General features: G+C 35.5%; 3 protein-coding genes and 1 pseudogene across 3 annotated transcripts; 1 reads left to right on the top strand and 3 right to left on the bottom strand.

Moving 5' to 3' along the window:
- Positions 1–109: 109 nt before the first annotated feature.
- Positions 110–2,602, bottom strand: LOC100370176 (E3 ubiquitin-protein ligase TRIM45-like). The gene has a single exon (XM_002740344.3). It carries the CDS (start codon positions 2,600–2,602, stop codon positions 110–112), a length of 2,493 nt encoding a protein of 830 aa, XP_002740390.3.
- Positions 2,603–7,473: 4,871 nt separating this feature from the next.
- LOC146747725 (tripartite motif-containing protein 2-like) lies at positions 7,474–8,900 on the top strand (annotated as a pseudogene).
- Positions 8,901–14,017: 5,117 nt separating this feature from the next.
- Positions 14,018–14,929, bottom strand: LOC146747724 (protein meiotic P26-like). Its single transcript, XM_085497438.1, has one exon. The coding sequence runs from the start codon at positions 14,927–14,929 to the stop codon at positions 14,018–14,020; it is 912 nt and encodes a 303-aa protein (XP_085353564.1).
- A 22-nt stretch (positions 14,930–14,951) lies between these two features.
- On the bottom strand, positions 14,952–16,466 carry LOC146747723 (E3 ubiquitin-protein ligase TRIM71-like). Its single transcript, XM_085497437.1, has one exon. It carries the CDS (start codon positions 16,464–16,466, stop codon positions 14,952–14,954), a length of 1,515 nt encoding a protein of 504 aa, XP_085353563.1.
- Between the last annotated feature and the right edge of the window lie 1,312 nt (positions 16,467–17,778).

Genomic DNA, 17,778 nt, shown 5'->3' with positions numbered 1-17,778 from the left:
TGGAGTTATGCTATATCGTCGTGTATTAGATACTCATTGACTATCAAATATACACTTTATTTACTGCCACCTGTTTAGTTTAGTTTGACCAAAGGTCACATGATATAGTTTACAATTTGTATTTCTTGATGCAGTCATTGCCGTAGTCTGCTACAATAACATACCCATCTTCAGTCACAGCCACGCCATGTGGTCTACTCAGTTTATGATGTTGACTTTCAAGAGATTGAATTACCGAACCATCATACGTCAGTACCAGTATTCTATTTGGTGTAGATGCCCGGTCGGCTACTATGATGTTATAATCACTGTCAACAGCAACACCACTACAGTCATATAATTTTTCATCGTCTCCTATTTGATGAATGCCATGTATATACTTGCCGCCCTCGGTGAAAAATTTTAGTCCGTGTTTACTGTCAGACACGATGACGTCATTATTCCTAGTAGCAACCACAAATGCTGGTTGATATAGTTCACCTTCTCCAACGTCTTCCCCAATCTTCATTATGAAATCACCATCAGACGTAAACACAAAGATGTAAGATGCCCCGGGGTCAGCTACCAATATATGTCCTTTACTGTTGACAGTTATGCCAAAAGGTTTGACGAATTCTTTATACGTGAAATGTTTTATCTTTTTTCTGTTTTCATTGTAGATATGAACGTGTCTAGTTTCCCATTCCACCACGACAATATTGTCATTCGGTGCCATGGCAACTCCAGATGTGTGAGGTATATCCACTCGGATCTGATCAATGTACTTTCCATTGCTCTCAAGTATCTGTATCCTTTTATTAGCAGCGTCTGCTACCAGAACGTTGCCCTTCTTATCAACAGTAACACCTATTGGGATGTTGAATTCTGCATCGTTCACACCCGTTCTTCCTACTTCCCACTGTTCATTCATATCTATCACATCAATGATGTATGGGTTACAATCTGCTGGTGTATCATTTCCATTCACAATCATTTCATGACGTCCTACCTTGGCAGGTTGAAAAGTCAACTCATGTTTAGTGGTAATTTCAGATTCTACAGGTTGACTATCAGGGTCACGGACTAGGACAGGTAAGCATTGCATGTCATCAATATCAGCAAGAGAATGAATGATTGCTGTACAAACCGTATTCACCACACACCTTTGTGCATATACTTCACATTTGATTCTTCTTGCTGGCTTTACATTGATGGTGTATGGGCTGCCCTCTATCGGCGTACTGTATATCGTGATAGTCACGTAGTGTTTTCCTTTTCTCTGTGGTCTGTACTTTACTGTGTAAGTGTCATCACCCTTGTCGTCTGTAGTGGTAGCCAAAATTCGGTTATCAGGGTCATTTATTGTGACCTTTACAGGAATTGCAGATACACCAAGTTGTTTGCCATCCATGTTGCGTGGAGTAATAGTGAAATTGCAGTCTTTACCAACCACAGCATCAGTCTCAATAACGTCACAACTGATCTTCCCATGATGCCCACTGAACACTGTATTATTTACCATATTTAGATTTACACCATGAGGATGAAAGAATCTCGGGAACAGTTTTGCCGCTGATTTGTGATCTTGTAATGCATGTGATAACACTCTGTCTAGTTGACTGCATACATCGTATTTAGATGTCAATAGTTCCACGTCACTGTCATATTTTAGTGTGAATTCTGTGAATTTCGCATAAGTATCAACAATATTTTTTCTCGTTTTTAGTTTCTTTTTCTCAATATTAAGTGATGTTTCCATTATGTCGTGTTGCTTTTGAATTTCACGGACCAACTGTTCTTTTCTAGTGTTGATTTGTTTGATTAATTCAGTAAAGAAATGTTCAACATTGTTTATTTGTGTCGCAGTGTTAGCTTTAAGATTAGACAATTCTTGATTAATTTGATTAATTCGGAATGACAACTCTCTTCTTTTATCAATTGCTTTGTCAAGTTTGCCGTTGATTATTTTCTTGTATTTCAATACTGCATTCTCAATGTTGATTGGCTGGTGGTTAATTGTATTGTGTTCTAAGAGGGCGCACTGCAAACAGATCAGTGACTGACAATTGCGATGATCACAGAACAGGGTTATTCTCTGATCAGTATGACCTTCTCTCTTTGAACAGAATTGTTTTCGATGAAAGAAAGTAATAAGTGATTCGTCTGATAGTTGTTTCAATTCGTCAATGGTTTTCACTTCATGTGTACCAAAAAAATCCATATGAAAGTGGTTGTCATGACAACTTCGGCATAGGTATGCCTCACAATCCGAACAATGTGAAACTTTGAGTGTTTGGTTTTTACGGCAACAGCTTTGACACGTTGGTAGATTACTGTGCTTAATCTGATTCTGATGACAAAACAATTGATTATAATTTAGAAATGCGAAATTTGTTGGAATTCCGTCAATGCGTTTGAGAATGGTACTTTTCTGTTGACATCCGGGACATTGGAATATTCTACCAACATGACCAGCTAGACAAATTACACAGAATGTATGGAGACAGGGAAGATACTTAGGTAGTCTGTCAGTGACATCATACACATGTTTACATAGTGAACACCTCAGTGGGACTTTATTTTCACCATTAGGTTCAAGGTCGGTATCACCTATTCCAGCCATTGTAGTCGTCTGTTATCTGTAAAAACACAAGACTACATTTAAGATTTGGCCATTTAAAAGCAGTTGCATAATTATGTACTGGCTTAAATTGGTAATTTTAAAATGTACCAATTCACGAATGGTTTGCCTCGAACAGTTTGATAAGTGCGACTAATCGTCGATGGTTTAACACATGTACAGCAATTTTTAGTAAATCAAGTGCAAAGCCTTCTGGATCAAGTAAATAATATCAATTTCTTTTTTCCAGTGTCAACTCGACACAATAAGCTCGACTTTTGGTACTAATTATTTAAATGACAGTAAGGTATTGGTTTCCACGAAGTACCGTGTTACACGGTTTAACGATTCTATGTAACCGCTTTATGAAAGTTTCATGAGTATACCAGCAACCACAAGTTCCGATGCTCGAGGAATGCTAACTGCATACAGAACGAAGAACGTGGACACACTGTCAAGGAAATCATCAAAGAAAATGTAAGTGTGCTTCTATCCTGGTTACCTTCCTCTTCTTTTGTGGATTTGTATGGACTCAGTTAAAGCTAGAAGGCACACTATCAGCCATATTCTATCATACATATAAATGCTTTGAATCACTGTTTATCATAGTGTTTTCAAGAAAACATGATTTGACCAATTAGTGATTCAAAGCATGTGTATGCATTATAGACTGTGTCTGCTAGCTCCAACTATCTGCTGGTAGTGTTTGCTTGCTTCAGTCGTGTTAGATGGTCCCATCTACATCAGCGATAGGACGGTCACCTGACTAGGGTGTTCCGTGCGGCGTTTGATTGCATCGTGTGTTCGAATGATATCATTTTCGTCCTACAACATAATTGATACTGCCTTGTAATTGAAAATGTAATCAAAACACTGCCTTGTAATTGTATTAAGTTAAAATACGGGGTAAAATTGCTAATTGTATCAGTTTTTTCCTTTTTGTGTTGACGTACTGGTTGTACATTGGATTCTTTGCTTCACCCAATACACTAAATCGTTTTTATTTGTCGAATTGAATAGGTAAAACATTGATATTTGGTGGCTAACCACCTTCAATAAGTTTTAATTTATTTCATAGAACTTATATCCTTTTTTAGATTTTTGTTGAATTAACAATAAACGATTACCCAACTGACGAAATAATAACACTTTATTATTAACAAGTCACTTCAGGGTATGATATTCATGAAATATTTGTATAAGAAATTCAAACTCGAACATCTCGTGTCAGAGAACGAGCATTATGGCACACACAATGTATATCTACCGGAAATCAATCATTATCAAATGCTTTCTGACTATATCAGATCACTCTGATAGTGACAGTTGATAAACGTATTGTATACATGTGTACTATTAATAAAGACGATGAGATTCTCACAAAACGCCACATACATGTCAGTTGATATAGCCTTCATATGATGTGACGTCATTATTCAAAACTCAATATCCGGTTTATAATGTTTTGGATGGTGGAGTGAATTCTGTTTGCTGTAGGCTGCAATCTGCTGTCGAGTTATGAAACAAGCGGGAGAATAATTAAAAAATAGAAATGTATGTACATATTTGCTATGTCCACAGAGACTGTATAGCAATATTGTAGTTGATTGTTGTCTCTATGGTAAGTCGCAGATAGACTACCGTGACACTAATTTCTACATTACCTGGAGATTGCTATAACAATCCAATAGACGATCTATGGTAGAATGGGCCGAGTCCTGAATCAAATGTCACGGTTCGATATTTGATATTTTGTAGAGAAACAGTGACACTAACACAGTGGCAGATCCAGATTCATATCATCTGGATTACGCATAGTTTCTCTGCGATTTACGCTCCGTAATATTAAGCGAAGCTTGCCCCCCAATACATTTTGCTGGATCCGCCACTGCACTCACAGAAACAATGTTAGCCTCAGTTGTAACATACCAATACACACATATACCAACTATTGAAGATAATTTCAGAAAATCGATAACGCCGTTTTCCTAGTTTGTAAAGTTAGTTGTGGATGAGTGCCCTTATAAACACATTATGAACATAATTATGACAGTGAATGTCAATTAATTGGTTAATACTTACGGATATGTGAACAAATCTTTATAGCGTTACTGTTGAATTGTGTCAACCTGTATCTGATGTGTGTTCGTGATAGCGGACGGAAGCTAAATCACGTCTCACCCAACCATAAAACAGTGTTTTGCAATCGGGGAAATAAATCAATGAACTTTATTACGTACCCCAGTTTCCAACATATTTTTACCACGTTCTATAGAATGAGACAATTTTCATTTGTCGCCATTATTTTTAGAACAGCAATTTGGCCGAATCTGTACAATACAAACTCATATATATATAATGCTCGTGTGTCTTGTGCAAAGGCTATTTACAGGTACTAAACTTATTGTTTAACTGCAGCAGTATTGATGGTTGACTTACCATGTCACACACTATGTATATGGACACATAGTCGTCTCGTAACTTGACAACTCATATATGCGTGCAGTTCATTACTCTATACCATTAACATTAACAAACAAGTAATGTATTTGTAAATAAAGTCACCTGACCTTTGACAAACACCTGCATCCCGAGAGCGAGAGCTTCAGATCAACTATTATTCTGCAAAGTAGTAGCAGAATAACTCATTATTACGTTTAAGTAAGTTATATTGACGCAAAAACCCACTTCGATCGGTGTTTTTATTACCCCGCGTTTACCACAGTATACAAACTTTCGACGAAGTATGTTTTATTTATTTCTGCCTCGGAGCTTGAAAACCGAATATCGATTATGACGACAACTGGTAAATCTCACACTTGCTCTTGTTGTATTCAAAAAATGATTACTGTTAGATGCCCAAACTGTTAATATGAGATTATTACGAGAATACCTCAAAGTATGCACGAAGACAGTGCCGCTGGAGTATCGACCGACGCGCAGCGGATGTCGATGCGCAGCGTACTGTCAAAATTCATACTTTGATATATTTTCGTAATAACCTTATTATTATACATCTTTTCCTTTCAAAGGTTACATCATTGGAATGCCGAAATCCAAAATGTTTAGAACAGAATCAGCGACCTTCTTTGTGTCGAGTCTGGTCAAACCCTGATGGCAGCCATGGACGCTTACGCGCGTAATCATTCCATATTTTCCTTATATGGTATATACCCCGTAAAATACGACACGCAGTAACTTATGGCGTTACGGTGACAGATGTATGCTGTTACGCCTGCTATGATTGGTTGAAACTCGGTCACACCACATTGAATAAAAATGGATATTATTGGCGTGAACAAATTAGTGTCGGAATGGGTAATATCAACAATGGTATGCCTCACAGTCTGAACAATATGAAACATTGAGTGTGTGATTGTTACGGCAACAGCTTTGAAACGTTGGTAGATCACCATGTGTAATCTGATTCTTATGACAAAGTAATTGATTATAATTTAGATATGCGAAATTTGTTGGAATTACGTCAATGCGTTTGGGATTATTACTCTCCTGTTGAAATCCGGGACATTGGAATATACATGACAAGCTAGACAAGTTACACAGAATGTATGGAGACACGGAAGATACTTAGGTAGTTTGTCGGTGACGTCATACACATGTTTGCATAGTGTACACAATGAGTTGAGTGGGTTCTCATTTTCACTATTATGTAGAATTTCTGTATCACCTATTTCCGCCATTGTTATCTGTAAAACATCTGATATTTGGTCATTTGTAGAGCTTGCCAGCAGTTGCATATTTGTATACTGACATATCACGGTAATTTTTGAAACCCATCAATTTACTATTGGTTTAATAATACTATTCCATAATCGCAGCTGTAATCAATGATCACAAATATATGCAATATAACTGACAAAGCGAAAGTTTACATCGAACAGTTTGACAAGTGTCACCTATCATCGATAGTGTAACACAGCAATTTCTATCTGATCAAGTGCAAAATTTCTCCTTCAATTAGTGATAGTGGTTCCCGCAATACACTATGTGGCATGATTTAACAACTCTGCGTAACTTGGTCATGGCATAGTACAAGAACTGACAACCCACGGACCCACGTAGACACCGTGGCGCTAACTTTCACATTACTTGGAGATCGCTATAACAATTCAATAGGAGATCTATGGTGGATCTGAATCGAAAGGCGACAGATCAAAATTTGACATTTTGGACAGAAACAATGCTATAGCAATGTTAATCGATTGGTAACAGACGTTACAAGCATATACCAAATATTGAAAGTAATTACATACAATCGATAATAAACAATACCTTTTTCCTAGTTTGGAAAGTTAGTTGTGGGTGAGTGCCTTTTGTAAACACACGTTATATGTAGTAAGGTGATAATACTTAAGGTGATTAATACTTGATATAAGTAATCTATATGAGTAAATCTATATGACGTTACTGGTGATGTATTACAACCGAAACTGTGTGTTCGTGATAGCGGACTGAATGCAAACTCACATCTCACCTAAATATAAAGACACTGTATAGCATTCGGGAAGATAAATCAGTCAGTAACTTCGTTACATGCCCCAGTACCCAGTATTTCTAACATGGTAGGTCGTTTCTACCAATCAAATCGCAGGATTCACGTTCTATAGAATTAGAAAATCTAACTTTTGTAAAGTGTCGCCATTATTTCAGAACAGCAATTTGTACAGGATATACTCGTAAACATATTTATTGTGTGTCACGCACAAGGGGGCTGGTGTACATTTATTGTTAAACTGTGGAATTATTTACGTACGATGACACACCCTTTGTACGTGGACATATAGTCGTCTCGTAACTTGACAACTATTGTAATTCTCACATACATTTCAGAGATATACTTGGTATCCATTATCATGGCAGACGCTAAATGTGTACAAATAAGCAAGGACGAATTTGACGAACGTTTTTTAACGTGTAAACTATGCACAGAGCCATACAATGATGCAGAGAAGATTCCGAAATATCTTCCTTGTCACACACATACTGTAAATCGTGTTTGTCCAACTATATTGGAACAAAGAAAGAATTCAATTGCCCAGAATGCAGACAAAAACGCAAACTCCACATAGCGGCGTTGATGGTATACCTAATAATTTTATCATACAAAATCAACGACAATACTTTGTAACACAGGAAAAGGTAACCAAGAAACTTTTCATCCCATGTCAGAGCTGTAACCGAAATCAAGATGCCTCTGCCATCTCGTTTTGTACTAATTGCCGTGCATTCCTCTGTAATATATGCGATGAAGCACATGCCCATTCACTTGGTCTAAATACCCACGAAGTAAAACCAATGGAGGAATTGACAGAATCCTCAAAAGGTATAGATGAATCAATGCTGCGACGTAAAACATATTGCTCCCGAGGAAGAAATCATAAAAATCAGGAGCTTAAACTATTTTGTGATAGCCAAGCTTGTCAATCAGCTATTTGCCTGCAATGCGCATTTTTAGATCACAATAACGCGATTGGCATGAACCAATCGAGATGGAGAAGGCGTTAGAAAAATATACTGGAATCATACAAAAGAAGTTAGAAGTTTTGAAGAAAAGGAGCAACGTGTTGAACTCTCTGATTAAGGAAATAGACGCGGAGCAGGCCAACTTAAAGGACAGCAGCAGAAATGTACAAAAAGATATCAAACTTTTTTTCGATCAATTGTTTAAGAAACTCGAAATTAGAAAGATGAAACTTCGGAAGTGATAAAACATGAAGACTTGGTAGACACTTGTTTAAAAAACGAAAAGAGTGATCTTGAGTTAGAACTTGCAGTCAGTAATAGCACTGCTGTATTTGCAGAACACGCATTGAAACATAGCAGTGACATTGAACTATTAACAGCAAAAGATGAGATCAGTCGTCAGATGGACTGAGTGTCTTCAAGAGTCTTTTCACCGTACGATGTAAAAGTTGAAGAATTTCCACACTGCTTTCATCCGACCGATGTACCTGAATGTTTGGTGAAGAGGGCAGTATTTGTTGGTTATGGTGGAAAGACGAGGTGTGATATTCAGGCCATTGATAAGTGTGTTGGTACTGAATGTAACATTACTATCACCCCACATGGAATGGATGGAAAACCACTGGGCGTGCCTGGAATCAGTATTGATACCACCATCAGTGACCCTAATGGAAAGGTAATTGAGTCATCTGTGATAGATAATGGTGATGGAACTTATGGAGTGATATTTCGGCCAAGGAAACAAGGACGCCACAGTGTTATGATTGCAATATATGGTAATGCTGCAGTAGTGGAACCAAATTACATTAGTATCTAATGGAAATCTAATATTTAAATTAAACTTAAGTTAAACAACCATTACTAGCCTTCCACAGCAATTGTAGATTAGAATAACGTTGACGAAAGATTACTTCAACCTTTAATATCTTGAGCATATTAAACAAATGGCTGTCTTCATGTCCTCATAATAATCACGCAACTACTTCAGAAGGTGGGTTAACACTGTGGGGCAAGTATGTTCTGTCAGTCACAGGGAGTACGTCATTATCTGACTGTTACTGATCTAGGCTCATCCTGAGAAGCTACTGTAAGACGCACCGTTATCTACTGACTATTTCTCAGGAATTATCATCCTTAAAATTGTCTACTATGCCACACAATGTAAAGGCAACCGATAATAGGTAACACTAACAGGCGGTGGCGGGAGAATTTATTTGAGTTTAATGAGTTAACAAACACTTGATGTTTAAGGTATATGCAAGAATTTGATTTTATGAGAATATTTTATGAGAATGACAAATCAATGTTAACCTAATTACATCAATAATCGTATAAACATCAAACTCACTGATCACCATATAAACGTTGAAGTGGTGTGGGTATTTTACAGAATACTTTGCCCAAGAGATTTACAGTTTGTAATCTGATTTTAGAATATAAATTATAAATTTTTTCTAAAGGACTTCTCGTTCATTCTTGCATGACTCCATACTGCTAACGTGGTGTGAAGTAGTTTAAATTAAAAGAAGTTAAAAAATAAAATACCCCATCACACATTCCCCTAAGTTCTAATATGGTGCGTCAACAACACGGCATTTTCCTCACAGTGAAGAGCTGCGCTGAATTTAATACTTCATTTCAAAAGAGGCATGTACTGATTCGTTTACATACTTTTAATGTAGAAAATGTTTTCCAATATTTTTCATACATATTTCTTCATAACTGCAAACTACAGAAAGGATACGTCTTGAACATGATACAATATATAATAGTGGAATATTGAATGTATGCTGAATGTATCACATGTATGCTATACAAGTAACAACTCAGTTACCTCATTTATTGTTTCTAAAAAAATGCAATTTATCGTCAATCATGAAAGACCCATGACATGTGATTAGATTTACATTCTGGATGACTAAAAGTGTTACTAATTTAATTTTCAGTATATGTTAACACATATTGTAATGACATGTACCTAATCAGGTTTTTTTATTGAGCATATATAATTGGAGTGAACATTAGAATAGTGTGTGTTTCTTAATTATGGAGAGGAATTATTTATATCAAAGATCTTACTTGATGTTTATGTGGCATAAATGCACCATGTGTCAGCACTTGCAATTTCACAAACAAACAAAAAAGTCAGGAGAGACAACAGTGACATTCAATGTCACACAAAAAAGGGCATTACATTTTGGCTCATCTCTTTCTCTATTGTTCTTATAATCCGCTAACATTCGATAGCGGGCGGTTTTTGTACATCGTTTACTAGCAAGTATTCTTTCTTAGAATGCAACGTTTCCCCACACTATTTAAAAATAGAACAACTGAATGAACTAAACAGGTGGATTGTGGTTGAAAGCAGCATGTAGTTTACTATGACAGTACATGAATCAGGTACGATTACTACAGGTCATTGGCCTACTCATTGATCATTGTCCTTCTCTACAAAATTAGTTAGGTTACACATGTAAGCTACACATGTAAACACACAACCCGTGCTAAGGCTGAAGAAAAACCCAAAACTCGTCAAATTCTGCTCCAGTAAACGTCTCCGACCCTGCGTGCCTCGAACGGTTACTAGAATCTCAACCCCAAATAGGCCATTAACTACCATTAGCGTCCTCATAGCCATACTTTAACTATCAGGTATATGGCGATGTTTTAAATAACATTTGCGCTATGCTCTGCGTAGGTGTTGTAGTGTTTTTTACACACTATGTAGTCCAGGATATTTACAGTAAGCTGAATTTAGATGTGTTGTATATGGCTTAATACAGTGTCGAAATAATCTTAATATTCTATGTTATATTTCCTCCAAACACTGGCCATGTCTTGGGCATGGTCATTGAAAAAATGGCTAAATCAATAAATTATAGCACTAACACATGTTAGAAGGAGCATTAATTTGACTTCAGTATATCAACGAACCCAATTAATGTTTATGATGATATGCTGGTTTTATGAGAGAACAAACTAATAAACAACGATAACCTAATTCCTGATTTACGCTGTACTCGTTACACTGGATTTATATATTGTCTTTTGTTGCTAATAAAATTAATACAATGTCACAACATTACGAATAAAACAGTCTCGCGGTTACAAATTAAGTCGGTATAGGAATTGAACAACATATTGAAGGTCGTATCAAGATCAAACTGTAAGGAACATTCAGGAGAATTATTCCGCATTACGTCCAAGAAATAAATTTGAAGGTGAAGCATTTACTAGCAATAAACTGACAAGGTGACACGCCCTCTACCCAAATACCAATTTTGAAATGTTGTTGGTTGATTCCTAGCCCCACAATGTTTTTATTGCCACCGGATATGTCGGTCCCTTTGCGTATACGTCGAAACTAGGTCGGGTCCTATCAATACACATTTAATATTGAAACTTTGATTTCAATATATCAATTTTCATTTTAGATTTGTATATACACGCTATACACTCGACAATGTTGAATTCATCACATATTGTGACATGTTCGTGGGGACGTTCGTAAATAAATAATAAATGGCCGTATTATGTATCGCAGCTAATGTAATTTTCTATAACATATTTTGTATTTCAATTCGACAAATGCGCATTTGAAAATATGGGTAACATTCAATTTCCGTCGTCGTTTTCAATATTGAGAAATGATTTTTTGGCATAATCATATTTACTCTATGTGCCATGTATTTTATATAATGAATGGCCGGCCGCCAGGTGTCACGGATTCTTGGTTGGACGTCTATCAAGTTTGTTTATGTCATGGTGATATCTTCAATTCTGTAATTTTAGAAAATATTTTTTCATCTCTGTTCAAAAATGTTATTGTTGACTTCTTCTGGAAAACCTCTACGCTGATTGCTTTAATACTTGCTATATTTATAACTTGGATGGATTGCTTTTAGATTTTATTATTCCTCGATGATAACTTGAATTCTTTGATTTCAGTGAATGTTTTTGTCATTTCTAGTGAAAATGCAATTTTGACTTTAAAACCGGTACTTGCTTTGATATTGTATATATATGTACCTTAGATAGATCTCTATTAAATTTATACCTAAATATTGCAAGGCTCTACTGAAACAGCAGTTTGTTTTTTATAAATATTATATTATTCGTAGTTTTGGGTTAACGACAATAGAATCATTGGAGGCGATGTCATAACTAAATAAGTGTATAATCTATCCCCTCTTTTCAACACTTGTGTCGCCTGGTCTCCATTGAATGCTAATTAGCCAAACACAATTCTGAACCTAGTCATTTCTTTCTGATTGATTTGAGAATACAAAATAGAGAGAAAATTATAAGAATATTAGCAATAAGAGGGTTGAATGCGGCAAACTATTGTCTTTGGGTTTATATACATATATTTATACAAAATCACTTATTGCTGTCAATATCTTGATATCTGTTTTAATATAGCTGTGACTTCAAACACTGTAGCCTCAATGTCATTCATCATATTGTACTACTTCATACTGAGGTGGATTGATGTTATACAATAAATCTAATACATAAGCAATACAGTCTAGAGTATGTATTTTATCATTATATTATCATTTTAAAAGTAATTGCAAATTTTATTAGGACACTTGAATATCAAATGAACGATTAATTCTGGCACGCATTACTATGTGACCAGATACATTCATAACGTAAAAAGTAATCAGTTTTCTGGACTTTAACATGGTGATGAATATAGTAGTGGTAGTTCAAATTTTTTGAACATTCGGATGTTTAATAAAATAGGTGAAACACCACTGAAGACAAATGTAAAAACAAACACTGTCTGAAATATGAACAATGACACCTTGACCATTTAACGGTGTTAAACTATTCTCGGTCTCCAAGAATCGAATGACTTTGGTGGCGAGTTTGGTTTTCTAGTTAAAAGATTACTTATTGCAAAGAGTAGATCATGTTATTGGCAGCAGTCAAGCGGGGGACTCGTAACCTGCGCATACGTCATATGACCATAGCGTGTCATTGTTAACAAACAAAGAGTCTATACATGAGCCGTTGCGCATTTAGCGTGTGTTGTTATCGTCGCTTGGGACTCAATTCCCGCGCGTGCGCAGGTGACGACCCTCCCGTTTTAACTTTAACATCATTGCATGACTCATTAATCAACGTTGTCAACCACATTTTATACGTATATCATATTCTTTACTCGAGTACAAGTACATGGACTGAAATGTTTGGAATTCTTTTTTAGGTTTTCATAGAGATTAATGGTAGTTAGCTTAAAAATATATATTTGGCTACACAACCCCAAAGAATAAAGGATTCATATAGTATATAACACAGTATAGCACTAAATCGCGCCTACGTTGAACATATTAGAGTGATATATACATGAGATCATAGTGCGGATGACGTCTTATACGTTAATGAAAGAAATAGCTAAGAATAATTGAACCGATGATATGGCCACAAATATAATTACATAAATTTCAGTCTTGTAACATTAGTGTACTTGTTTTTCGTTCCATGGTCATTTCATTTCATGACGATTTCATGCAACTTAGTACTTGTATAATAACTTATTTATACACTGGTGGAATTTTATTCTGTCTGATGGAAATATTATTAACAGAATAGTGAAATTTATGTTTTCATACGTCGTACATTGCTGGCAATATTTTGTTTATTGATCAGGTGGAGAGGACAAGGGTAAAATAAATAATATACATAATATTATTGTACTCAGTGCCATAGGTTACTAGCTAGGCGTATAATAATAGGATATATCGTGTTGTAGTATTTACTAATTGACTCTCAAATATACAATAGCCATGTGTTGGTTATGACATGATCACGTGTTATCTCGGCAGTATTACCATTGCTTGATGCAGTCTTTGTCACAGTGGTCATTACAATTTCATGTCAAATTCTACTGCCACCTGTTTGACTGCAGGGTAACCGCGATAAAGTTTACAATTTGTATTTCTTGATGCAGTCATTGCCGCTGTCAGCTACAATAACATACCCATTTTCTGTCACAGCCACACCATGAGGGTTATTCAGTTTATAGTGTTGACTTTCAAGAGAATTAATAACCGCCCCAACATACGTCAGTACCAGTATTCTATGTGATGTAGATGCCTGGTCGGCTACTATGACGTTATATTCATTGTCAACAGCAACACCACTACAGTCATATAGCTTGTCACCGCCTCCTATTTGATGAATTTCATATATAAACTTCCCACTTTCAGTGAATAATGCCAGTCCATGATGACCGTCAGACACAATGACGTCATCATTCATACCAATAGCAACGAAGTGAGGGTTATTCAGTTTACCTTCACCTTCTTCCTCCCCAATCTTCATTATGAAATTTCCATCAGATGTAAATACAAAGATGCAATGTGCCTTAGGGCCAGCTATTAATATATGTCCTTTCCTGTTGACAGTTACGCCAAAAGGTTTGACAATTTTTTTATACGTAAACTTTTTTATCATTTTCCTGTTTTCATTGTAGATATGAACGTGTTTAGTTTCCCATTCTACCACTACAATATTGTCATTTGGTGCCATGGCAACACCAGATGTGTGAGGTAAATCCACTAGAATCTGATCAATGTATTTGCCATTGCTGTCAAGTATCTGTATTCTTTTGTTAACAGCATCTACTACCAGAACATTGCCCTTCTTATTAACAGTAACGCCTACAGGTCTTTTGAATTGTGCATGGCCCTGTCCATTTCTACCGACTTTCCACTGTCCCTTCGTATCAATTACATCAATGATGAATGCTGGCGCATCATATATGTCTACAATTAATTCATGGCGTCCTACCTTGGTAGGTTGAAAGGTCACCTCATATTCAGTGCTGCCGCGCATTTCTACAGGTCGACTGTCAGGACTATGACAGGTAAGGCTTCCATGTCACCACAGTCTGCGAGATAACGAATGGTTGTTGTAAATTCATATTAACCATTCTCCCATGTGTATTAACGTCACACTTGATCTTTTTTGCTGGTTTTACATTGATGATGTATGGGCTGCCCTCTATCGGCGTACTGTATAACGTAACAGCCGCGTGGTGTTTACCCCCGCTCTCTGGTATATACATTACCGTGTAAGTCACATCGCCATTGTCTTCAGTAGTGGTGACAACATTTCGGTTATCAGGGTCATTTAGTGTGACTTCTACAGGAATTGCAGATACACACAGTTTCTTACCATTAATATCACATGGGGTTTGAGTGAAATTACATTTTTTGCCAATAACTGCATCAACCTTGATAAAGTCACAACTTATCTTTCCTAGAGACCCAATAAACACTGTATGATTTACCACATTTAGATTTACACTCTTGGGATGAAAGAATCGTGGGAACTGTTCTGTCGTTGATTTGTGATCCGGTATTGTTTGTGATGAGACCTTGTCTAGTTGACTGCATACATCGTATTTAGTTGTCAATAGTTCCACATCACTGTCATATTTTAGTGTGAATTCTGTGAATTTCACAGAAGTGTCGACGATATGTTGTCTCATTTGTAGTTTGTGTTTATCAATAATGAGCGGTGTTTCTATTACGTCGTGTTGCTTCTCAATTTCACAGACCAACTGTTGTTTTCTACTGTTGATTTTTTTGATTAAATCATTGAAGAAATTATCAACATCTGTTATTTGTTTTGTAGTGTTATCTTTAAGGTTAGATAATTCTTGATTAATTTGATTAATTTGAAGAGATATCTCCCTAGTTTTATCGATTGCTTTGTCAAGTTTGCCGTTGATTATTTCCTTGTACTTCCACGCTGCTTTCTCAGTGTTGATTGGCTGGTGATTAAGCGTATTATGTTCTAAGAGGGCGCACTGCAGACAGATTGGCGACTGACAATTGCGATGATCACAGTACAGGGTTATTTGCTGATCGGTATGACCCTGCCCTTTTGAACTGAATTGTTTACGATGAAAGAATGAGATAAGCGACTCGTCTGATAAATGTTTTAATTCTTCAATGGTTTTCACTTCATGTGTGCTCAAAGATTCAATATAAATATGGTTGTCATGACAACTTTGGCAAAGATACGCCTCAGAATTCGAACAATGTGAAACATTCAGTGTTTGTTTGTTACGGCAACAGCTTTTATGCATTAGCAATTTGCCGTGTTTGATCTGATTCTGGTGACAAAGTAATTGATTATAATTTACAAATGCAAAATTGGTTGGAATTACTTCAATTCGTTTGGGAATGTTACTTTCATGTTTACATCCGGGACATTGGAATATTTTACCAACATGGCCAGCGAGACAAAGTACACAGAGTGTATGTAGACACGGAAGATACTTTGGTAATCTATCGGTGACATCATACACATGTTTACATATTGAACACTTCAGTGGAAGCTCTGCATCATCTATACCCGCCATTGTAGTCATCTGTAAAATACTAGTACAGTACATATAAGATTTGATTGTCTGTACAGGTTATCGGCAGTCGCATATTTATGTACTGGCGTATTGGGGTAATTGTAAAACTCACCAATTTACTGCTGGGTTACACACAATTAGAAACAAATATAGGCAGTTACAAAGAAATAGGAACAAAATAACTCTCAACAGTTTGACAACTGTAACTCATCTTCGATGATATTTCTATCTGATCTAGTGATTCAAATTTAATACTAATATTTCTATCTATCTAGTGATTCAAATTTAATACTAATCTTTCTATCTGATCTAGTGATTCAAATTTAATACTAATATTTCTATCTGATCTAGTGATTCAAATTTAATACTAATATTTCTATCTGATCTAGTGATTCAAATTTAATACTAATATTTCTATCTGATCTAGTGATTCAAATTTAATACTAATATTTCTATCTGATCTAGTGATTCAAATTTAATACTAATATTTCTATCTGATCTAGTGATTCAAATTTAATACTAATATTTCTATCTGATCTAGTGATTCAAATTTAATACTAATATTTCTATCTGATCTAGTGATTCAAATTTAATACTAATATTTCTATCTGATCTAGTGATTCAAATTTAATACTAATATTTCTAGTGATTCAAATTTAATACTAATATTTCTATCTGATCTAGTGATTCAAATTTAATACTAATATTTCTATCTGATCTAGTGATTCAAATTTAATACTAATATTTCTATCTGATCTAGTGATTCAAATTTAATACTAATATTTCTATCTGATCTAGTGATTCAAATTTAATACTAATATTTCTATCTGATCTAGTGATTCAAATTTAATACTAATATTTCTATCTGATCTAGTGATTCAAATTTAATACTAATATTTCTATCTGATCTAGTGATTCAAATTTAATACTAATATTTCTATCTGATCTAGTGATTCAAATTTAATACTAATCTTTCTATCTGATCTAGTGATTCAAATTTAATACTAATATTTCTATCTGATCTAGTGATTCAAATTTAATACTAATATTTCTATCTGATCTAGTGATTCAAATTTAATACTAATCTTTCTATCTGATCTAGTGATTCAAATTTAATACTAATATTTCTATCTAATCTAGTGATTCAAATTTAATACTAATATTTCTATCTGATCTAGTGATTCAAATTTAATACTAATATTTCTCCCAGTGTCAACTCTTCACTATATTAGCTTAAGTGGAACCAGCAGTAAAACCAACTTTGACTCGAGGTGGTAATTAGTTATACACTATGTGACACAATGTAACTACT

This window comes from Saccoglossus kowalevskii, chromosome 3, assembly GCF_978046115.1.
Source record: "Saccoglossus kowalevskii chromosome 3, keSacKowa6.1, whole genome shotgun sequence".
In the NCBI taxonomy this organism is placed as follows: Eukaryota; Metazoa; Hemichordata; class Enteropneusta; family Harrimaniidae; genus Saccoglossus; species Saccoglossus kowalevskii.
The sequence above is the reverse complement of the archived record's forward strand: the minus strand, read 5'-3'. Positions and strand labels throughout refer to the sequence as shown.